General features: G+C 40.3%; 2 protein-coding genes across 4 annotated transcripts; one reads left to right on the top strand and one right to left on the bottom strand.

Annotated features, from left to right (window-relative positions):
• Positions 1-622: 622 nt before the first annotated feature.
• Positions 623-4,615, bottom strand: TMEM70 (transmembrane protein 70). The gene is made up of 3 exons (XM_059836380.1): positions 4,463-4,615; positions 3,839-3,950; positions 623-2,770 (listed from the first exon to the last, which is right to left on the bottom strand). The coding sequence occupies exons 1-3, from the start codon at positions 4,613-4,615 to the stop codon at positions 2,322-2,324; spliced, it is 714 nt and encodes a 237-aa protein (XP_059692363.1). The 3' UTR covers positions 623-2,321.
• A 621-nt stretch (positions 4,616-5,236) lies between these two features.
• On the top strand, positions 5,237-22,767 carry ELOC (elongin C). Of its 3 annotated transcripts, XM_059836366.1 has the most exons (5): positions 5,286-5,300; positions 5,764-5,834; positions 15,133-15,194; positions 17,361-17,504; positions 20,199-22,767. In XM_059836366.1, the coding sequence occupies exons 3-5, from the start codon at positions 15,191-15,193 to the stop codon at positions 20,387-20,389; spliced, it is 339 nt and encodes a 112-aa protein (XP_059692349.1). In that variant the 5' UTR covers positions 5,286-5,300; positions 5,764-5,834; positions 15,133-15,190; the 3' UTR covers positions 20,390-22,767. The 3 variants fall into 3 exon arrangements, with proteins under 3 accessions (XP_059692350.1, XP_059692348.1, XP_059692349.1); XM_059836365.1 differs by lacking the exon at positions 5,764-5,834 and having other exon boundaries at positions 5,260-5,300; XM_059836367.1 differs by lacking the exons at positions 5,764-5,834; positions 15,133-15,194 and having other exon boundaries at positions 5,237-5,300.
• Positions 22,768-24,245: the final 1,478 nt, after the last annotated feature.

Here is a 24,245-nt window from a genome sequence, read left to right on the forward strand (position 1 = left end):
CATCTTTGCCAGTATGTGGTGACTTTCGTTTGTAATAAAGCAAGCTCCAGTGAAATTAGTTACCTTTTGATTCTAGAGAGGGTGGTTAAGAGTGTGAAGTACCTCAAAGCTTTAAAGATTTCTCTTTAAAGTATCAAAAGAGGATCATTTTCTCATCAGGTTTTTTTGCATTTGCAAGCAAAGGCTGAGGGTTGTGGGCTAATTTAATTTTTAAAATAGTATTAAAGGATGACAAGAAGCATCGTACTTTAAAATAAAGAACAGACAAGGACTAATGAATAATATTGTGGACAAAGCCAAAAACTTGAGAAACAGGAGAGACACCGGCAAGAAAATAGCACGTAATCAAAGACTGGAAATCAAAACCACTGGAATCGAAATCTCTTACTATTGCTGCTAAAATCTGAATTGGCAAAATCTCAAACTTAACAGTGAACATTTTCTGCAGTCAGAAGAAAAGGCTGAGGATTTTGATACTGCTCAAAGGGTACCTAAATATCATTTTGGGGCCTTTCCTTTACCTTCTCTTGCAAACTCTATTTCCTGTTCTCCCTGTATTTGGCATTTAGAGATAAAGTTAAGTTTATCCGCAAGCACAAGAAAGTGAATGCATCAGACGTGAAAAGAATGGAAAAATTATTTTTAATTAGGTGTAAAACATCATCTCAATACAAACAAGTAATACAACCAGGTGAGCAGAATTGCTTGTTACTGGCCTCATATCCTCAGTATCATTTCTGGATTTATTTTTTTTTATATTATTGTTACCTATTAAGTTACACTGGCTTAATCAGGCTAGATCAGGCTTTTAAAATTAGAGCTGTGCCAACAAAAAAGAATTGCCTCAAAAGTAACTGGATGGGATGATTTGCTTTTTAATTACTCAGCAAGTACATCGAGAGCAGTTTCGGCAGTCAGAAAAACAACATTTAAAACCACTGATGTTTTAATATGACCTATAGCGTCATCCTATGACAGGAAACTGAAATAGTAGTCTTGGAAGACATTTAGACTTTTAAATACATTCTTTCAGCTAGAACTTAGGAAACATCTGTAAAGGTAGCTATCATTATTTTTTCTTTATTTGCAGTATCAGGATGACTTAATTAGCAGCAAGCATCAGATTTACTTATTACAAAGGGCACTGCTAATACAAAAGGATTAATTTGAATTTTGCTTTTCTTTTTTAATTCAGTAATTTTTAAGCCTCAAAATATTTAGGCCCTTCATGATTTGAAAACAAGTATCTGTCAGTTTATGTGACAAACCTCTCCTTGGGCTAAAAACTTTTAAATCCAATTTCCCCATACTCAAGAGCGGAGAACTAACCAGTCTAGTCATACAAAAAGATCTAATCCTCTTTTTACTTGAGCTAAAGGTGGCTTTCTTTGCAGTGCTAAAAATCAAGAGGTATGTTTTTTAAAGGCACAAGATCTAAACAGTACTCTACAGCAGATTCCCTTTTGCTTCCCCACCTTATGTAAATGCTGACAGTCCATTTTAACCACTTGCTGCTAGTATTTTCTTTAAGTCGGTTTAAATACAGCACATTTTCAACAGGATATTCACAGAGCAAATCTTATGCTAAGGTGCTTCCCTCCGCCCAATGAAAGAGAGGCTTCTTGTTCTCCATCTCTGGGGGCAGGGTTGCTCAGAGTGGGACTCTAGTGTAAGAAACCATTTAGCAGCTGTGAGTAGCTAGAGATTATTGCTACGCAGCCATTCTCCCTACCTTCTCCAGAGGCCTGCAGGTCTCTAGAAGGAGGCTGTTAACACCAACCAGCAACAATACCTGTCTGCTTTCTGTAGACTCCTGGCTACTGATGCTCTCACAGAGAAGTCAAAACCATCTCCACTCCCTTTATACCACCAGCAGCATTGACAAAAAACCCCAATCTTTTTGGATTAAGTACAATTAATCTTTAAGGCTTAAAAGTGTAACTATGTACTTGACAGGTAGTGAGTATTGATGATTTTTTTCTATGAATGGCTCCTTTTGAAATGGAGATGGTGAGATTGCCGCACAGCCCATGCATTTTACAGCTCTCCCGGGTAGTTAACAGTAAAAATCAAGCCAAGAACAAACAAGCATAAGACAGATCTAAGCGTTTTGGGGTTTTTTACTGTTTTGTCTCATTAACTCTGAAGAAACCCTCACAATGTTCACAAGTTTAAAAAATGGGGGTTTCTTTATACATTCCAAAATGCATTTGGGGAACTCCAGCTATCTGATACTTAAGAACGTGTAATAGCATTTTACATTCTTTCACACATATAGCACTGCACCACGAACAACAACAGTGACATTCATTATCTTCAAATTATTTCCTTTCATCAGTTTCCTTCTCTTCCTCTAAGTTAAAATAAAAGGATTTGTCATAGCCCATGAGATGGTTATAATCCTGAGGATTCGGGAAAAGCGTTGGATTAACAAGCATTGATTTTGTTTTAGCGTAAAATGTTGTAAACATCTTGGTGATGTCTGGAATCTTTACATCTTTCTGATGGAAAACAGTCGCTTTTTCTGCCAAAATCGCATTGTATGTAATGGCTGTATACGTGTCCATTTCATCTTTATAATAGAGTCGAACCACATAGCCTTTTGTAAGGACATGCAAAGTAACTGGTGTTACAAATGTAAAAAACCCAATTAACCCATAGAAGGCAGCTTGTATAAACAGGCTTTCAAATCCAATGCCAGTTTTGAGCATGATGTAGGGCATCATGAACAGGTTGAATATGCTGGTGGAGTAAGAGAAAAACCTCACACCTACACAAAACAAAATGAAAACAAAGGTTAATACTTTTCAGTAAAATTATCTCTATACTTACATATGTTCTGTTACTATATATATTGATAGCATTACTTGAACAGCTGAAGTTGCTGAAAATCCACTTCCTTTGCGAGCTTAATAAAGAAACCATTGAAAGTTCAACCCTGCCTTCTTGCCACTGTTCCGGCAGCTGGCTCTATTTCTATGATGAAGTCAGCTACAAGCTAGTATACACACCTATGAAGTTCTCATTTCACAGATAGGAAACTGATTTTAAAAAAACTTGACCGCAGTCATGGACATGCATAATGGTAATCACCACAGATACGACTGGGAATTTCTCTCCTCATCAACAACTAATGTGACGTTCAGCGTGCATTACAAAGAAGCTTGCTTGGTCCCCCATCATACGTAACTTGAAAAACCTAGGTTGTTCAATATTAACAAGTACTCCACAGCCATCTTGTGTGCAGCTTGAAAGACAGTAGCTAGTGTTGTGGGTCACCCACAGTCCTTAAACCAACATGACAACCAGCAGTCTAAGATGCTGTGATTATTAAGTACGTTATGGCATACTTCTTCCTTCTTTAAGACACATTTCAAAACTGCGTATCAGAGAACATCCAATGGATTACTTTTCGCTAGGTCTTTGTAACATTTAACTGGTCAAAGAAAGATCAACAAGGTCTCATTACAGACAGCGCATTTCATCATAGCATCTGTCTACTTCAGAAACGTTTCAGTAACATTTGAGAGCATACAGAATGTAAATAGCAGTTACAGCTAGTCTGTTTGCTACTGGGTTGGGTAATGCACTCCAAAGGCTGCAACAGAAACAGAAGCAAGCTGAAGGGTTACAGAGATGCGCAGTACCTACAGAACTTCCTGCAGACCTAAGCGTAGAAGCAGAAACCAAGCACCACCACCACATTTTTTTGCTGTACAGAGGATCCAGGTTTTAGCAGAGTTGGAAATGAGAACATTCTCTTTTATAATGTTGCATTTGAAAGTTATTAAACACTGTTAAATAGAAAAAGCAATACAAATCACCTGAGCTCACATACCTAACACTGCCTTTGCCAAATTTCCTTTATAAACTAATCTTCCATGTTCTGGGTGTTCATGAGGGGAGGATGTGCAGAGGCTGCGAACAGGTACTCCTTGAAAAGATGTAACCTGAAAGATGAAAGCAGTACATGGCCAAGTAACATCAGTACCAACCTACACTTTTTATATACACACACACATATATATATACACACGTATATGTATATACACACACACAGAGTTTCTCCTTGCCCTGAACCTATTCCCAGCATCTTAGATTAGGGATTGAAGTTAGGTTATACTACAAAGCATGCCACAAACTCCAACTAATATAGTGCTTGACTGTTTTAATAACCTTCCATTTAGATATCCCACATTAGCATTAAATATTTGCAACCCCACTGAAGAATACTAAGCTTGCAATCATTTTACATACGGCTTTGCAGGGAGACATTCACAGCCCCCACGCTTGCCAGGTCTCCGTTTGATCCCAGGTATGCCCTGAGGGGAACCTCAGTTCCCTCCTTAGATTCGCATTTTTCGCAAGGAAAAAGCCACGAATCCGAGGACTGCCGCCCTCCCCCGGTCAGCTCTTCCCGGGGAGCGGGGCCGCGTCCGCCCACCGCCACCCCACACCCAACCTGCTGGCCCCCCGCGGCGGCGGGCAGGGCGGCCCGGCGGCGGCAGGCAGCCGGGAACCCGCGGTGGGCGGCGCCCCGCAGCCAGGCGGCGGCGGCGGCGGAGGCCGGAGCGGCGGCGCGCCGGCAGCCGGCAGCCCGCAGCAGCAGCAGCATGTCGGGCCGCGTCCCGCAGCAGCCGGCGAGGGGAGAGGGCGGGGCGGTGCACCGGGCAGGGCAGTGCACCGGGCGGCAGCCCCCGCTGCCCCGCAGCTCCGCACTTTGGTTCCGCCGGCAGGAAGGGCCCGGCGGACTCCACTGCGCCCCCGCCAGGCTGTGGCGGGCGGCCTGCGCCCGGCGATGCAGCACCCGGGCCCGGCGGGTGATGTGAGTCCCCTAGACGGACCCCCAAGGATGCCACCGGCATTGCATTCGTGGGGACAGCCGGGGTGGGGCGAGATCGAGAGCGTACGCCCGCACAATTAGGGCGCGCGTCCACCGGGTTTGGGACTTTGGCTGCCCCGGACGCCGCCAGGGAAGGCAGGCCCTCGGACACCTCGGCTCCTCGAGCCCCGAGACAGGAACCGCCGCTCGGGCAACCCCGTCTCAACTTCCCCCCTGCGCCGCTCCTAACATGGCGGATCGGCACCTACCCCCCCTCGGAACTACGCGCCCCAGCATGCACCGCTCCCCCCGCACAGCATGCAGGGAGCCGGGCGCCGCACGCCTTCCAAGGGCAGGGCGCGGGGGGCGCTCGCTCCGGGCCGGAAGTGACCTGTGACCTTGCCGGAAGTTCTTGGGAGGCAGCTGGCCCGACACCGCGGGGGCCCTGCGAGCGGGGCGGAGGGAGCGGCGCTGACGAGTGAGTGGCCGCGAGGGCGGCGGGGGCTGGCTCCGCTGGGGGCGGGGAGGCCCCGCCGCCGCTGTCCGGGGGGGCGAGTCTGGCGGAAAATGGGGAAGGGGGAGCCCTGGGCCTGCCCCTCGGAGGGGAGCGGGCCTCGCCCTCCGTGCCGCGCTCGCCCCACTCCCAGAGGCGGGGGAGGGGGCTGGACGGAAGCCGGGCCGCGGGGCGGAAAGGCTTGGAGGAGCCGTGGGAGCGCGGGGAGCCGCCGGGGGGGTGTGTGGAGGGGTGCGATGCTAGGTCGGGGTTCCCCCGCCGGGACGGTGGTGAAGGGCGCGTTTCTCTTCTCTGCTTGCGGGAGTGAAGCGGTCTCCTTGAAACCCAGGCGCCGCCGGGAAAGGGGCTTTCTGGAACGGTGTTTTAATTAAATATCGTTCTTAAACTGCTTCTGCCACAAATGACGTCCACCCTCTTTCCACGCCAGGCCCTAGAGAGAGAGGAAAAACTAAGGCCGAAAGAATTTAGGATGCACCCCCCAGGGGTTGTTATACCAAGGTGAGAAGTGCTGGTTAAAGTGCTTTAGCTGTAGTGGTCGACGAATATAAGCAAAGCAAGGTTGACAGAAAAGGGTGATACGTGTACACGTAGTAAGAAAAATAAGGTTTTGAGTACCGTGTGTTCCTCAGAGGGAGATTCTTCTTTAATGTAAGGGAGCCTGAGCATTGGTAAGTTATTGATGGTTTCAGATACATGTCTGAAAAGGTGATGGTGATGCTAGCAGTTAACTTTGACGGCCAGTTTACTCTTACACCATGTTAATACTATGTGCAGGAACTTTTTAAAAGATGTTTAATACTGTAGATTGTGAATTAAACCTTACACTGTAGGGAGACTTAGATAGTCATAGGCCATTTGTTTATTTGGGTTTGCTGAAGATCGCTTGCAACAGTTCAGTTTGGAAGCAAGCCAGGAAAACATAGATAAATAGGTAAGTGAGAGACCTTTAGGACAAGAACAAGTTTGTGCACTTATTTCTGAATAATCCCTTCTGTGCTTCAATTTCCTCCTTTTGCTGTACTAAGGACAAAATATATTCTTGGGAGAGAAATAACATTTATTAACCAAAGAGTTACTTAGAAGGGGAATAAGTGTTAATTAGTTTTTCTGTAATACACTGGCTACCATCTTTGCACAAGTAGCACACACCTTATACCTTGAGATCAGCCTTTTAATGTGCTTCAGGTTATGTCAATAAAATTTTTGCTAACATTTCCCATTAATGTTAGGAGCTTTAAGATAATCTTTAGAAACTTTCAGCACTTCAGCATTTTTTTTTTCTTGTTGTATCAGAGAAAAGTAATTTGAGATTTCTTTTTTTATACTAGAATGGTAGAATGGGTGATGAACAGATTTAGGTAGTTTTGTGTAGTCTTAATGTGAAGACTTAATATTGGTACAGTGAGGAGATCCAGTTGATCCTCTGAGGTACCTTCTTCTATCTCCTAACCTCATATTTCTTTTCCTGATACATTTGTGTTCGTGTTTCTGTCCCTTATGCTTTGTGTGGGGATAAATTAATATCTTTTGAAAGTATACTTAGCTTCAGATACTTTATTGCTTTTTTGCAATTCTCAGTGTGTATTGCAAGAAACCCTTAAGTTTTGTCATAAAAGAATGGGTTTTGTCAGATTAAAATAAAGGAATTTTGATGTATTTTGACAAGTTCTCTTGCACCTAGAAAGGTTCAGAATTTAATTATCTTCATTATGGGGTAGTTTGCATAACAGTAGTTTTTGATGAATGCTTATAACAAGAGGGCAGAAATCCATGCCCTATTATAAAATTTTGCAATATGTTAGCAGCTTTTTTTCTCCTAATGGCAAGAGGTGTACAGTTCAGGGCTTTTCTTGTATGTTAGGAAAAAAAACAGTAATACCCCCCTGCCCTATTTTTTTTTTCTTAAAACTTTCTTGGGAATTACTGAAAAGGAAAGTTTCCTTAGATAAAATAAGAACACCTTATGTGAGATCTTGGATACTCCATGCATGGTATCCTACCTCATCTCCTGTTTATCTTAACTAGCATTCACCTGTAGTATACCTTCCTGTCACACTTCAGCATGCTCCCGATTGTTTGAATTTTAGTGCCCGTGAGTATGGAATAGTGTGAATCAGCTGATTTGGAAATCACATTGTACCAGTTTCCCCTCATGTTTTTTCTAAATATGTTTCAATCCTTATTTACATTAATTGTTTTTTGATGCATACTGAACAATGAATACTAAACTCAGGAGCAGTATTTTTAAACAAGTTATTGTATAGGATCAAGAATAGGACTAGAATTTAGGATTAAACAGTAGGAGGCTACTGTTTTAACACACAACAACCTTTGTTTGCTGATGAACTCCTACTAATATACAGATGACACCCAGAAAATGTCACATCTGGCTTCTAAACCTAGGAATTTTGAAGGCATTTGTGTTATTTGCCCCACATTTTTAAAAAAACTGATAGTGTAGAATACAGAAATGTCACCAGCTGAAGCACACAAAAGCCATGTGTGCATTGCGCAGCTAATGAGTTGGAAGCCATTTGAGTTTCTGTAGACCAGAATCTGAGTTTTGAAAGAGTTTTCTGTGGGATCAAAGACTCTGAGTGCTTGAAACGTTGGTGTAGATTTAATTTTCTTGTGCTAACCAGAATAAAGCAGTGGGGTTCTGGAATCCGTAGAGGGGTTGCATGTGTTCAGCTAGATTTGCATATGTCCTTCAAGTCTATTCTGGTCTCATCAACATACAAGATATACAAGAAAATTATATTCTGGAAATTCTGGGAAGCTCGGGAGATGACCACACAGCTTTGGGAGTGAGGTGGGAGGGTAATGGACATGCTTTGGTTTTTTTCTTGCACGTGATGCTCAAGAGAAGCAGGAAAGAGATCAAAGTAAACTCAGTATATCATAGTATTTCTTCTCAGAGTTGTAAGGAGAAGAATAAGATGTTTAAGTATGCTATCAAGAACACTTGCCTTGTGTGGGTTAATTACCATGTTTTATGATACTTTGCTATATTCTACCTACTATAGGAGTAAATATTCTAGCAGCTTGTGAAAATTTTCAGTTCTCTAACGAGAATGTTATGTTTTCTGTAGCAAGAGCTTCCTTTTTAAACTGGTTGCAAAGTTTCTGTGCCAAATAACGCTGGTTTTAGTTGTATTCTCCTGCATTGATTAAAAAGTGGCATATCCTTTTTACATAATCTTTCTCTTAACAAACGCAGTTTTTGCTTATCTTTTTTTTTTTTTAAGGAGGCAAGGCAGGAGAACAGTAATACCTAATATATGTGCTTTTTTCATATTAAAGGCAGGGAGCTGTGCTACCTAATTGGTAATGCCACATAAGCTTCTTGAAGGGGAAATGGAATCATGAATGTACAAAATTAGTGGCTCTTTGCAGCGGTCCGAAATAGTCAGATCAGAAACATATAATAAAAAAGAGAAATGTTTGAGCGTTCAGAAAACTTGGATTGTTCTCTTCCCTACTGCTGCATTGGTGTAGTCTTGGTGAAGTCAAACAGGGGCAGCTATAAAATGTGGAAAAGTAATTAAATATAGGTAGTTGCCAGGCATCTTCAGAAATCTTACCAAGTCTCTTTCTTCATGTTGTCTTGGCAAATCTTGTCACTTATATTGTTTTCATTATACAGAAGGAAAACATAGTGACATGTTTTGCAATAAATAGTGCATTAGAAAATACGCTGTAAGAAAAGAACTTCTGGTAAGAGAAATACCAGGTCACTTGATTTTCCTCTTCCTAACCTATTATTTAATACTTAAGGGCATGCAATTGTCAATTAAAAAAAAAATATTTTGGTGCTGAAAATTACCCTCCACACTCCTTTTACTATAAGCACAAGCAGTAACTTGTGTGTGGCAGCGATTTCTACGTCCTTCATCTGTCTAATTTCTTTTCTGTGTACATTTTTTTCTGGTTTTGGGGGATGTTAAATCAAAATTGTATCAAAAATAAATAAATCAAATATTGCATGTTTTCTGTGCCAATTTTTCGGTGTATTTCTTCTGCTGTTCCCACTTATTTTTCTGTAAACTTATGAACCAATAAGATAGTTGACTGAAAAAACAGGCTGTGGCTTGCGGAAGATCATGTTAATACTGTCTCAGATAACTTGAGTGTAGTTGTTGGGAAGAAGATGCTTTTCACAAAATAATAGTTTTGAACTGCAGTATGCTCTAATATTCATAAAGTGTCATACACACTGAACACTTCTTGATCCATAAGAGGAACTAATAGATGCTAACAGGTTATTATTGCTTTTTTATGTTTTTCAGGTTTCCCTCGTTTCTTGTTTTTCTTTCCTTTTCTCCTCTTTTGTTGCATTGACTCTATGATTTTTCTGTTCTCTCTGCTGTCCATATTTTGGCAGGAGTAAATCTATACTTCTAATGGTAGTCACGACTATATTTTTAGATTTTGTTTTTTTCAGAAATTGCACATTGTTACATCAGGATAGAAACTGAGTGAAACCAAACTGTATCCATTGCTTACATGTCAAATGCATCATATAATGGAATGTATGATGTCTTTTTCTTAAAATCAGGTAGGCTTTCTGCATTTTTTACTTTTGGCAATAGAATGTTGGTTTTGTTCTATATTCGGAACCAGATTTGGACACTGGAATAGCAGTGTAATTTTTATTCTTTTTTTAGTTTATGTTCATTTGTTAGACTTAAACTGAGGAATAATGTTGGCATACTTCTCCCTCTTTGATGTTTATCCTTTTAATGAATTGTTATATTTATCTTCATTCCAGTTCTATGTTGCTAAGCTGAGTAAGCAAGACTACTTTTTCTTTTATACAACAGGCTCTTTGGTGATATCAGGAGCTCCTTTCTGTAGTTCTTGTAATTAGAACTTCTTTTTCCTGAAAACAGGAATTCAGAATTGCGTGTGGTATTCCAGACAAGTTGTTGCTTATATGCAACAATGTTCATATTTCCCTATCTCTATTGCAAAGAAATACTTGATGTCCATTTGCCTTTTCCCCGCTCCCCCTTCTTTTTTTTTTTTTTTTTTGCCCCTCCAGAGCTCCATCAGTTTATACTCTACCACAAAATGACTGTAGAACCTTAGAATCATTTAGCTTGGAAAAGACCTTTAAGATCATCAAGTCCAACCATTAACCTAACACTGCTAAGTCCACCACGAAACTATGTCCCTAAGCGCCTTATCTACACATCTTTTAAATACCTCCAGGGATGGTGACTCAACCACCTCCCTGGGCAGCCTGTTCCAGTGCTTGACAACCCTTTCAGTGAAGAAATTTTTCCTGATATCCAATCTAAACCTCCCCTGGCGCAACTTGAGGCCATCTCCTCTTGTCCCATCATTTGTCACTTGGGAGAAGAGACCAGCACCCACCTCGCTACAGCCTCCTTTCCGGTAGTTGTAGAGAGCGATAAGGTCTCCCCTCAGCCTCCTCTTCTCCAGACTAAACAACCCCAATTCCCTCAACCGCTCCTCATAAGACTTGTGCTCCAGACCCCTCACCAGCTTCGTTGCCCTTCTCTGGACACGCTCCAGCATCTCAATGTCCTTCTTGTAGTGAGGGGCCCAAAACTGAACACAGGATTCGAGGTGCGGCCTCACCAGCGCCGAGTACAGGGGCACGATCACCTCCCTGCTCCTGCTGGCCCCACTGTTTCTGATACAGGCCAGGATGCTGTTGGCCGCCTTGGCCACCTGGGCACACTGCTGGCTCATATTCAGCCGGCTGTCAACCAGCACCCCCAGGTCCTTTTCTGCCAGGCAGCTTTCCAGCAACTCGTCCCCAAGCCTGTAGCATTGCATTGGGTTGTTGTGACCCAAGTGTAGGACCCGGCACTTGGCCTTGTCGAACCTCACACAGTCAGACTCGGCCCATCGTTCCAGACTGTCCAGATCCCTCTGCAGAGCCTTCCTACCCTCGAGCAGATCAACACTCCCGTCCAACTTGGTGTCGTCTGCAAACTTGCTGAGGGAGCACCCAATCCTCTCGTCCAGATCATTGATAAAGATATTAAACAAGGCTGCCCCAATACTGAGCCCTGAGGAACACCACTTGTGAGCGGCCACCAGCTGGATTTAACTCCATTCACCACAACACTTTAGGCCTGGCCATCCAGCCAGTTTTTTACCCATTGAAGAGTGTGCCCATCCAAGCCATGAGCAGTCAGTTTCTCCAGGAGAATGCTGTGGGAAACTGTGTCAAGGGCTTTACTAAAGTCTAGGTATACTATATCCGCAACCTTTCCCTCATCCACTAAGCGTGTCACTTTGTCCTAGAAGGAGATCAGGTTAGTCAGGCAGGACCTGCCTTTCATAAGCCCATGCTGACTGGGCCTGATTGCCTGGTTGTTCTGTACATGCCATGTGATGGCACTCAAGATGAACCTCTCTATAATCTTCCCCGGCACCGAGGTCAGACTGACAGGCCTGTAGTTCCTCAAATCCTCCTTCCGGCCCTTGAAGATGGGCATCACGTTTGCTAAACTCCAGTCAACAAAGACCTCCCCGGTTAGCCAGGATTAAAATAATAGTATAGCCAAACTATACTCCCAAATAACAAGCCCTGACTATGTACATGAAAGAAGCTTTTATCGGTCCCTACGTGCAGGAATCTTGCATTTCGTATGATTTCATTTCATGTGGCTTCTAGTATGCCATTTTTCAAGACTGGTCACTTGTGTGTGTGATACTCTGTTCCCCTTTTGTTGCAGTGCTTTCCACTTCTGTCTCATCTAAATCTACTTATTCTTTTTTGGCAGCATCGCGAGGAACTAGTAGTTCTTTTCTAGTCCAAGTGTTCCATGTTTGCAACGTCATATTGTATTATTGTAGAAAGTTTCTTTCTCATTTTAAGATTACCCTCTTATCACATTTATTCAACCTCAGATGATTTACTGAGTCCAGGTTTCATCATGTTTGAGTTTCCTTTTTTCAAGGAAATGACTGATTCATTTTTTAGGTATTGGATTAGTCCGGCATGTCCTATATCTGCTAATGCTTACTGTATTTTTATCCTGTTTTCCTTTTTAATACAACTGAATTCAGACCACTGAGGCTGAGATTTTTTTTTCTTCTTTAAGTGTTAACTATTGTATTTTTTTCCTCTCTAATCATATGATAGCATATTTCATTTGACTTTATGAAAATGCTCACTGCAGTTTTTTGGGACTGCTCTAATGTTTTGGTGTAGACATTTTTTCAGTTCCCCAGCTTCAGTGTATTAGCCTCCTCAAGTTATGCTTTTAACTTGTGAGGTGTTAATATATTTGCATTCCCACTAACTAGCCTGTTTTTATTCCTGTATTTAGTGACATTATTTGTATTGGAAACCAAGGCACATTTTATCGTCACCAGTACCTCCACAAAATGGGATCACTTCTTCTGTGGGTTTTTTTAATTATTATTATTTATAAATCATAAGAGGTTTCACTACTCTTCTGGAATGTAGGGAACGGTTTTGTGGCTAGAGAAAGAGGTAGCACAAGTGATCGTCTTCTGTGAAGTAGAAGTAATAATATAAGGTATCTGTTCAGTTCCTGAGCAACAGATGCTCTCCAATAAGATGCTTGGTTTCCATTTACAAAAACTGTTGAAATAGGGCAAAAGGTCCCATCAGTTTTGTGCTGCAACTGTTCAAGCACCCAAATGTAATTTCCTTGGATGAGTTCCTGGAATTATTGAAAACGGCGAAGGCATTTAACACTCGATATTAAGGTATCTCTATTAAAGGGTACACAAATTAACTCTCAAAGGGCATTTGTGAATGTGCCTTATATTCAGGAGCTTTTCATCTGCAAGAGTACAGGTGAAGCTGTTCCTTATAGCAGTGGGGAAGGAAAATATTTTATAAGATATTTCTGTAAAGTCAGGATAATTTTCAGAGACAAGAACAATGCAAGTGGAGAATGCTTTTTGCTCAGTTCTCCACAGACAACTAAAAACTTGGTTATGCATGTGTAGTCTGATTAGGTGTACGTAACAGAGTGCCTTCTTGTGAAAGCTTGAGGAAACATTCAGGCTATTTCCTATTTGTAGTTACGAAAAAAGGAACAAATCAGCACCGAAGTGCTGTTGAGAAGTGAAGTTATCGGCAATAGCAAAAAGCTGCATCTTCTGAAGAGATGCAGAGATCTCTGTAAAACTTCCTCCAAATCTTGCAGCTCCTTCCTCAACTTGCTTACGTTTTTTGCTAAGCTTTTACCAGCAACATAGGAGGGAGGGAATGGGGGGAGTGGTCTCTGTTCTGTTTTTTCACACCTCCTGCTCTGGAGTCCTTCTCTAGTGAGTAATGGCAGTTTGTGCCTCTGCTGTTGCTTGTTGCTTTTCGAAACAACTACATGGATTGTCAGAATTCTTAACAGTCTCTTTGCTGCCCCCGACCCTGGATATTGGCTGGGAAACCACCCAGAATCACTGGTGCCGTTTTCCTCAACCTGTGGGCACACAAACAGTAGTTCATTGATTTGTACTGGGTTAATGTTTGGAGAGTAGCTGTTGATGTGAAAGGAGTTTTAGGACAGCAGGTGGGTGGGTGGAATTTCTCTTCCAAAGTTTTCTTTTCCACAGCAGAGATGCAGTTTGGCATAAAGAAATATATGTTGTATCTGAACATACCAGATTTGTTTTGCAAATAAGTGTTTCCATTTCTCTAATGCTTTGGATTCATTTACATGGCGAAATACGTATGCAGCAAGCTGGATGTCAATTTATAAGCTACGGAAGCTCCTGGTTAACTTACCATGTGAATACCTACATTCAATGTCTGAAGTAGACTATCTAGGTGACATTGGTGCCTGCATCAGGAACTGTCAGTCTTCTGGGAAGGACAGGTTGGAGGCTGGGTATTTAGTGCACACTGATCAGATTGATCCCTGAGCCTTCTCTTCTCCAACCTAAACAACCCCGGTTCTCTCAGCCTCTCCTCATGTGACAGGTGCTCCAAGCCCTCGGTCATCTTTGTGGCCCTTTGCAGGACTCAATACAGTCTGGCAAGTATGGGCGAGCCCAGGACTGGACCCAGCACTCCAGATGTGTCCCACTAGTGCTGAGTGGAGGGGCAGGGTCACCTGCCTCAACCTGCTGGCAACACTCCTCCTAATACAGCCCAGGGTGCTTTTGTCTGCCTTTGCTGCAATGCATGTTGCTGGCTCATGTTCAACTTGGTGTCCACCAGCATCCCCAGGTCTCTTTCCACAAAACTGCTTTCCAGCTGGTTGGCCTCCAGCCTGTACTGGTGCCTGGGGTAATTCTTCCCTAGGTGCAGGGGTTTGCATTTCCCTTTGATGAACTTCTTGGGTTTTCTGTTGGCCCCTTTCTCCTGTTGTCTAGGTCCCCCTAAATGGCAGGACAACCACTCCTGTATTCACGGCATAGTGAACTGTTCTCTGACTTTTTTTTTTTTTTCTGTAGACAAGCTGTTCAGTCTAATAAGTGCCTTTTGTAGTGTGGCAAAACTTGCTTTTTTTACCTCCCCAATACTACTGCATGGATTGTGTCCATAGTGATAAAAGTCATAAGGTTCTTGAAATAACTCTGGCTTTATAGTCTAGGCTCTTTAAAAAGCTTAAGGGAACAACTTCTTTACAAAGTAAGCTAAAATTTAGAGATTCTTCAACATGGTAGGGATCTCTGGACAGCAAAGTTTCAAAACATAATGATCATCAACATTGCATGCTGTGTATCATCATATTCTTTTCTGAAGAGTGTTTATGATAACATAACGGCTAATAACTAAAGCTGACTTAAGAAATTGTACTTCTGACTGAAAACATTGCCACTTGTGTTTTTTCAGACGCTCCTATTGCAAAAGCTGCTGTTGAAAAGAAACAATTTTTTTTTATAAGAAGAGAATGGGTAAGTTCATAATCTTAGAGGGGGTTTTTTTTGTTTCCTATAACGTGAAGCATTTTATCTCTTACATCGGTAGAGGAGGTGGATTGTAAGACTTTAAATGCTGATCTTGTCACTGTTTTTCTTGTAGCCTCAAAAGTTAATGGAACTTCCTACAAATGTTTTTTTGGGAGGATTTTCTCAAGTGACTGTTCATTTGTCAAAAGACTTGTTCAGAGTGCATCTACCTAACAATAAATCTCACTTGCTTAATATGCATAGTGCTGAAAACGTGCATGCTAAAATAGGATGCCTTTAGGCTTTTATAGCATTCGACTTTTAGATAGTGGACAAGAAAATTTCACTATGTCCTGTTTTAAGTATTTTTTGTTTGTTTGTTAACTAAGGTCAGCCTGTTGAATTCTGGCTAAGAGAACATAATAAGGACTGATTTCTGATAAATTACATTGTGTGTGTGTGAGATCTGACTAAATATCTGAAACTGTCCTATCTGCCTCTACAAATGACTGGTTAATGAAACGTGATTGGACAGATTCTGGTTTTACCTATACTTTTTCTGAATGTATTTTAGCACATTTGGCACCGGCAGTATTTATTAAAATTGGCAATAACTACATGGTAATTCACTTTTAACTTCAAATTCAGTTGCTTCAAAAGCAACTTGATTGATTGGGGGAATGTCATACTTGCTGTAACACTAGATACAATGCGAGGTACTTATTCTAATAGAATTAATATAATTTCTATTCTTTGTTTTGTCAGAAGAAGCAACACTAACAATCAAATGTCAAGTTTGTAGTCTGTATCTGTTTTATCTTCTGTATTTCTGCATACGATCATGAAATACTGGCAGTATATTACTTTTCTAGAAGCATACAGATCTCTTCTGTTTTCCAAGCTGGAAGAACTTCCAGGACTTTTAACTTTCTGCCAAGATTAATACTGTTCTGAAAAACAAATTTTATGTGCAGTGTCAAATTCAAGTATTTTTTAATGGAATTCTAGCAATGCTTACTATATTAGTCCCTGAGAAAATACAGTATTTGAAAGAAGGCATTAACTTTCCAGTTTTAATTTGATAGGAATTGTGTATTTAGTGGGGTGGGGTTTTTTAATGCTCATTTTTTAAAAAATATTTTAATATTTTTGCAGTCTTTATTACTTAAAGAGTTTACAGGTACATATAAAGACCAACTACAGAGACAGCGTCCTTAGTGCGATGGAATCCTATAGTGCTGAGCACTATACAGGCACAAAATAGTCAGTGGTTCCTACCCCAGAGAGCGTGCTGCCTAAACAAGACAGGTGCACGATGGGGAAGCTGTTAAGACTGCACAGAGTGAACAGTGCAGTGGTGGCAACAGTAATGTTTTTTTCAACTTTTAAAGATAGCACTGTTAGGAAAGAATAAATGAACAAACAAAAAGGGAAGGGGGATAAGGGCTTCTAGAGGAACAAAGTAGAGAGCAGGCATATAGTGAGACAGAAAGGAGGAGGGAAACGGAAAAAGCACAGTCAAAACTGCTGTGGGGAGAATTTCCAAATTTCCTTGGGTTTAATGCTTTTGCGCTTTCCCTGTTTTCCAACAAATGTCACAACACAGGTGTGCACTAATGCTGTATGGTTCTGGGTCTGGCTGGGCAGTGGGGCAGGATGAATCTTACTTCATATTATTTCTTCATTACAGGAATACTGACTGCTTTTATTCTTACCTGTGCTTCAAAAAGTGCTTTTTTCCTTGCAGTCTGTATTTTTAACTATTAGATATGTGTTTAGTAAGTAACTTCTAGTAAGTACTAGTATGATAAACATGGCAATAGCCTTATGGAAGGAAGCAGTAGCATCTTCAATTCACTTGAGAACGTCTAAAGGAAAATTTCATCCCTACGCAGATTTTAGAAATCGTGTCAGAATTTGGTGATGGAGAAATGAGAGAGGAGAGATGTTAATAAAAAAAATCCTACTTTTGCAAAAATTCTTACTTTAAAACAAATTGATGAGCGCTTCGGAGAAGTCATCTTCAAATATGCAAAATGCTTCTGTCTTATTTCTGGTTGTCTTGGGTTCTTCGGTCTGCAAACATAGTCATAGAAAAGACTGCAGCTTGCATTCTTGGTGATGTGAATCAGTCATTGTGTTCTGAAACTGTTAATCTGTTTTCCATTATAGATGGAGAAGAGAAAACATACGGTGGGTGTGAGGGCCCAGATGCTATGTATGTGAAGTTAATATCCTCCGATGGCCATGAGTTCATTGTAAAAAGAGAGCATGCATTAACATCAGGAACAATAAAAGCTATGTTGAGTGGACCAGGTAGGTACAAAAGACTTACTATCTTCACGTCCTTTGTTTTCACTTTTGGACTGTTTGAATTTATATCATGCAATGAGTGAAAGTTGGAATAAATAATAACTTTTCCAGATCCTGCCTAGTTCCTGTTTCCAGTGGAACAGTCCACCTCTGTGGGGTATTGTGCTACCGGACATATAATTAGACTCTGCCTGCTTTTGGACAGTTAGCGATCTTATGGTGTCATTTCTACAGTTTCCCACGGTGTAAGAACTTGAGGGTATTACATGAAATGTGTAGCTGTGAAGTTCAAAACAAACAAGAGTTGGTAGTTCTTCATTGCCAGTTCCATGGTGGAACTTTCAGTATTCTGTACTGTGTCTGGCTGGTATGGAGTTAATTTTCTTCATAGCAGGTCATGTGGTTCTGTGTTTTAGGTTTGTGACCAAAACAATGTGGCTAACCCACCAGTGTTTTAGCTATTGTTGAACAGTGTTTGCACAGTGTCCAGGCCTTCTCTATTTCTCACTCTTCCCCCCACCCAGTGAATAGACAGTGAGTTGTGCAAGAGGTTGGGAGGAAACACAACCAGGCATATGACCCAAACTAACCAAAGAGATACTGCATGCTGTATAGTGTCATGCTCAGAAGTAAAAAGGGAGAGGAGGGCGTTAGGGTGGTTAACCATCTTTTGCTTGGGAACTGGCTGGGCATCAGTCTACCCATGGGAGGTGGTGAGTGATTACCTTTGCATCAGTTGTTTTGTTTCCTTTCTCTTCTTCCACTTGTCTTTCGCTTATTAAAGAATTTTTTATCTCAACCCACGAGTTTTCTTGCTTTTACTTTTCCTTTCCTCTTCCCTTGTCCACTGCAGGGGGAAGTGAGCAAGTGGCTGCTGTGTGTTGCTTAGCCGCCTACTGGGGTTTAGGCCACAACATGTTCACAAGATCCAAGATGGCAAGGAGTTCCTGAGCTTAATGACAAAAGTTAGCTTAAGTTTGAGAGGAGGGTAGATAAATTTACAGAAGGGAAGGACATCATGTTCTACTGAATATATGAGACTACCTCTGGTTTAAGAAGTGTCTGAACTAATTCTTGAACACCAAAAGGGGGGAGGAGAAAACAGGGAGAAGTTAACGTGTGCTTTCCCTCTTCTGTACCCTCATCCCTTACGTTTGCCTTTGGCCACTTGAGTGGTGGGCAGTAGGCTACGTGGAGCTCTGGTCTGAATATGGTCATTCTTACATTCTCTTTTCAATTCTGGCAAGGGGGATTACTGGAGAGATCTATTTGCTTAATATATTTTTAAATTACTTAGTAATAGTTGGGCAAACTGAGCAATTAAAATTCTCAGCTTAATGTTCTGCTAAATGTCATTGTAATGGTTGCATTAGAAAATATGTAGCAGGTCTGCTGTGTCTGATCCACTCCATGCCAGCCTCCCAGACATGTAAGAGGAAGGGAAGTCACAGGAAGACCTGCTCTGAATTTTTTCTAGTGAAGGAATAAAAGGTGAAGTAGCCTGCTTAGAGGGCTAGAAAACTGACTTTGGAAAGGAGTCAGCATTCAAGAATATTTTGTATAAAAACTAGCAAGATAAATGAGTTCACAAGGAAAAGTAGTCTTGCTGTCTAGTTCAGTAGGTGATAATTTCACTGATGTGTAAGTGTGTTCTTTATGCTAACATGTCTCCTGTTGCTTCCTACTCTTGGTGTACTACAATTCAAGCCAGATTGGCTTCAGTGCATGCAGATATTTCTACACGAATGTGTGTAGACATTAGTAAATAGCTCTGCTTTGTAGTTAGAAGGGAATTCCTATAGAAACAGTGGGAACCAAACATTGCTACGTCTCCCATAAATATGGAGTACATGTTAGTGTTTTTTGTATTGTCTTTCAGCTTAATGAGTTGAAAGTCCAGAGAGATGAGGAAAACAGGGACAAAGATAACAGTAAAAAGGCTGTGGGACTCCATATCATCCAAGATTCATGCTTATAGGCACTAGAGAGAGCTAATTTCAAATGTACCGGTGTTTTGAGATTTGAGCTTTGGATAAATTCTTCAATATCTAATAGGGATAAACTCATACTGTAAGTAACCTTTCCTCCAGTACAATTAGGGTTTCCCCATCCCTCCTGCCTGCCTGTTTTCACAGCTTATCAAGTTAATGCATCTTTGAGGTTTCAACCTTCTACGAAATCTGCCTGAAACTGACTGAGAAATTCAAAGTTAGTGGGATCACAGAAGGGACTACTGATAAGTATGCATATGCAGATACAGAACATCTATAAACGCCTTTTTTCTTGGATAAGACAGCTAGAAATTTGGATTGATCCTCCCCCCCCCAAAAAAAAAAAACAAAAAAACAACAACACATTGTTACTGTGACCTTTAGAGCTGAATACACTACAGTTTTAGAGCACCTATCAAGCAAGCATCAGAATTAAACCTAAATTTCTGGTGTAGTTGTTCAGAATATTGTTAATAGGCTGCAGCCAAAATAAACATTTTGTAATGCAGAGGATCTTAATATTCTTGAGGGTTGTGAATGTGGCACATCCTGCTTTACACTGAAGAATCTAATACCCAGAAATATGGGACTTACGCAAGTCTATTAAGAACGTGTTGTATTACTGTAATAAAACGTTTCATTTTGCAGTGAATTGAGATTCTGACGTTTGGTTTGGTGTTTTGTTTTTTTTTTTTTTTTCCTACAGGACAGTTTGCAGAAAATGAAACAAATGAGGTGAATTTTAGAGAGATCCCATCCCATGTCCTATCAAAAGTATGCATGTATTTCACCTACAAGGTCCGCTATACTAACAGCTCTACGGAGATTCCTGAATTCCCAATTGCACCTGAAATTGCACTGGAACTTCTGATGGCTGCAAACTTCTTAGATTGTTAAATAAAATAAATTATAATAAAAAAATGTAAAACTTTTTTCAGTATTTAATACATGTAGTTCAGTTAGTAACTTTTTTCAGATAGCATGTTGCGTGTGTGCTGTTGAGAACTGTAAAGTTCACTGCAGAGGCAATTGCCTTCAGTCCTCTTGCATATAGCAATCATTCAGTTGAAGTTTGTTTTGCTGCTTACACAAATAAGGACCTTTTCACAAACTGAGTCAAATAAACAAATATGCCAATTAGTAGATGGCTATGCCTTATCCTTTAGGTGTGGTAGAACTTTCTTTTAATACAATGACCATAGAAAATACTGGAGTTTAGTCTAATGCTCTCTAAAAGGTAATTATAGTTAAATACAAGTAGCTGTTTAGGGTTTCTAACTTTCTCTTATTGTTAAAGTTTCTAAACATCTGAACTTAATCTCCTTTGTAAGATAGCTGTCCTTTAGTGTAGTTATACTTACTAGATTAGAAGTGCCCTCCCTAAGGTTTGTATACTGACAGCGATATTCCATTTAGGTTGAAAGTGGAGTATGTAGGAGAATGCTTAAGGCTTTTAATTTAAATCATAGTATAGACATGTGTAAAGGTGTAATTGATACATTTTTCTTTTATAACCTAAATTTTCCCCGTTAGTAATTACAAATATTCAAGTCACTTGTCTGTACAGTAAGACTGTGATCCTACTGACAGTGGCTTTTAAGGGGAAAAATAACTTACAATCTGTGTATATTATCTTCTGTATAACATATAAGGTTATTCTTAATGTACTGTCACTTGACCTGATATGGATTTTAAATTGTTTCAGTTATGGTTTATTTCCATTGTTGTGATTGGTTATGTAAAGTCTGTATTTAATCTTTAGACGGGTAGTCATTTAAATTTTGTAACATAGCAACTGAAAAGATAGCAGTTATCCTATCTTTTACCTCTTCTTGACCTCTCCCTTGTATCCACAGAAAAAGACCCTGAAATGTGGAGGTCTTTCATATTTGAAGGAAAGGGCATTAAGCAGATGTTTAAGAAGCTGTTTTATAAATTTCATAGGTATTTCCAATGTTTTTACAAATATTTTAGGGGAAAGGATTGGCAAGCCACTGACATAATACTAGAGTGGAAAACATCATCTCTTGGTAGTTCCTGCTGGTAGTTGCCTATACTATCAGTTCTTTGTTCAAAACAAATTTCCATAAAGAAAAAAAGAATTAAACTTGCGATAAGAAGTTGCTTTTTGTTCAGCTGCAGCCTGAAGAACCCTTCTGCCAAAATCATTTGTAAATGAGAATAAATCTAATGCATCATAAAAAATGATGCAAGAACAATGTAGTTAGCATTTCCATCAGCTGCCACTGCTTCAGCTTTGTTTTGATCAAGAAGTGGTTGTGGTCTTTCATGGAAAAATCCCACGACAGATGGTGGGACCTCTTTATTGATGTGTTAACTCATGGTGAATTTAGAGGGCTGAAACTCTCCTCCAGACCTTTTTTTGCCAACGTAAATAAAACCTTGAAGAGATTTTTCTGGATAAAAACTAGTAATGTACATAGACTATGCAGTCTGCCCATGGAGGAGTTCAGTTCTGACAAATGAAATTTTACTCGGCTTGAACAACGCTTGACAGACAAGCTGGCATTTGTCAATGTGTTGATAGATTAGCTGACATTTATTCACATCACATACTTTGGCACAATTTATTGTGTTTAATGTGGGGATGTTTATGACTAGATGGGTTTTGCACGATAAAGCTGAAGTGCATTGCAAGGTGATTTTCTGAAATCCTATGTTTAAGCACTCTGGCCAGTGCTGTTAGTAACTGATTTTCAAGAGCACTAAAAAGATAGACACAAACCAGAGATACCCTGTTATGCTGCTTTTGTTAGAGCCACTAGGAATACCCTAAAAGGTCAAGGAATACCGACATGGATATTTTAGTCCCAACGACATTTCAGTCTGAGCGAGTTTTAAGTTCTTTGGCCATTTTTAATAGTCTTGAGGTTAATGACTTGAAGCTAAAATTTACTTAATTTGAAATTGAAGTAGAAAAGGGTGTCTTTTTTTAAAAAGGTGCTTTTTCCGTTTTTTTTTCCCCCCTTTTTAAGCATTCCAAAACAATCTCCTGTTAAAATACATTGCATTTTATGATTCCGTACTTCAGCAGTAAGGTAAAATAGCTGGTTTAGTTCTGAATAATAATTCTGTTGTTTTTCCTTCAGCTTAATGTATCATACAGTAGCTTTGAACACTCAGGAAATGCAGTAGTGTCCTAGAGCGCACTATTTGCAAAACCACCGGCTGTTAAAACTAACCTGCAGATTTCTAAGGGGGAGGGGGGCAGAGGGAATTAGTGCAATTTCCGTGATAGTGACATGGGTATGCTATTATCACACAATTGGAAACGTACCACGTTTAACCCCTGAGTTCTAAATAAATTTCAAAATTGAAAATTTTTAAACCTGTGTTTGTTGATTTATGACTTCTCAGAGCAAGTATTCATATGTAGAATCATAATTTTCATGTCTATGTGGTGAGCAAATTGCTAATATAATTAGTATTTGGGTAATAGGTTGTGAAACTGCATGTATAAAATTGAAGGGCTTTTTTATAGTTCTGAAGAGTTTCATAGATTTGAAGTGTTTAGATATCTTTGTGCTCCTCTGAATACAAGTATCTGCAACTCTCAGAAACAACAAAGTACTAGAAAAGGATGGTATTCCTGAGCAGCCTTGAAGAGGATATTTTAAAGACTTCAGGTGTCCCATAATACTCCTTTTTAGTTAGTAAGCTAGTCCTGTATTTGATGGTTCAAATTTTAAAGTAAACCACTGATCTAGCCATAAAAACTTCCGGATTCTTTACTACCTGTAAGCAGTGAGAAAAGTCCTGCTGGGTTACGGGTTTTCATCATTTGAGTATGTATAAGCTGCTGAAGAAGTCTCTGATGATCTCCAACATGAAATAGTCTGTGCATCTGGAAGATCAGAACTCCGTTCCCCAAGACATGAAATTCCTTTTTGGTTTTGAGGTTGAAGAAAGGAGGATTCACCATCAAGATTCATCAGGCCGTTATATTCATCAGCTGCATTGAACATGATCTCTACAAGGCATTTCTTAATTGATGGTAGAAAGTGTGGAAAATTGGTTGCTTCTGTCTGTGTTTTATTGCTGTATATTGTTTTTCACAGGTGTTAAGTTGCAGCAGTGGCTATTTGTTTTTTTCACCCTTTCTTGTTTTTACTCTTCCCATTGAAAGGGTTTCCCAACACCTGCCTAAATCTGTTCATTTATGTGACAGTTAAAATGGACAAGGAAATTAATGGGGCAGGAAAGTTAACTTTTCAGTCCAGGTTAAAAAAAAATACTACATTTCAATGTTAAAGGTATTTATTATCACCGAGCACAGTGTGAACCCTTGTAGTTGATAGACACAGTAATCAACCTAGATCAACCAGGCTCTAGAAACGGATGCTTTTGATGTGGAAGAACTAATAATTACATAACCTTGCACTTTTTAATGTATTCATCTATTTCATTGAGTATACATCCTATACAATCCTTATTATTTTAAAATTTTTTTTATAGCTTTTTTTTTACAGGTATTTATCTTTACAGCATTTATAAGAGTTAGAGGATTACTGGTGCCAGAAAAACATGGCTTGAGAATTAGTACAAATTGGTAATTACAGCCTATTACTAAAACAGGCAATTCCACTGCTTTCCCTGGCCACGTGTCCTTCTTCTTACCCTGCAGTAATTGTAACAAATGTGTGTCTGCAGAATAGGAGCAATTCTTTTTCTGATCTGATGGAAAATTATTTTGGTAGTTCAGTCTTGCTGTGGATAGGCTGAAAGCCACAGA

This window comes from Gavia stellata, chromosome 3 (genome assembly GCF_030936135.1).
Source record: "Gavia stellata isolate bGavSte3 chromosome 3, bGavSte3.hap2, whole genome shotgun sequence".
Classification (NCBI taxonomy): Eukaryota; Metazoa; Chordata; class Aves; order Gaviiformes; family Gaviidae; genus Gavia; species Gavia stellata.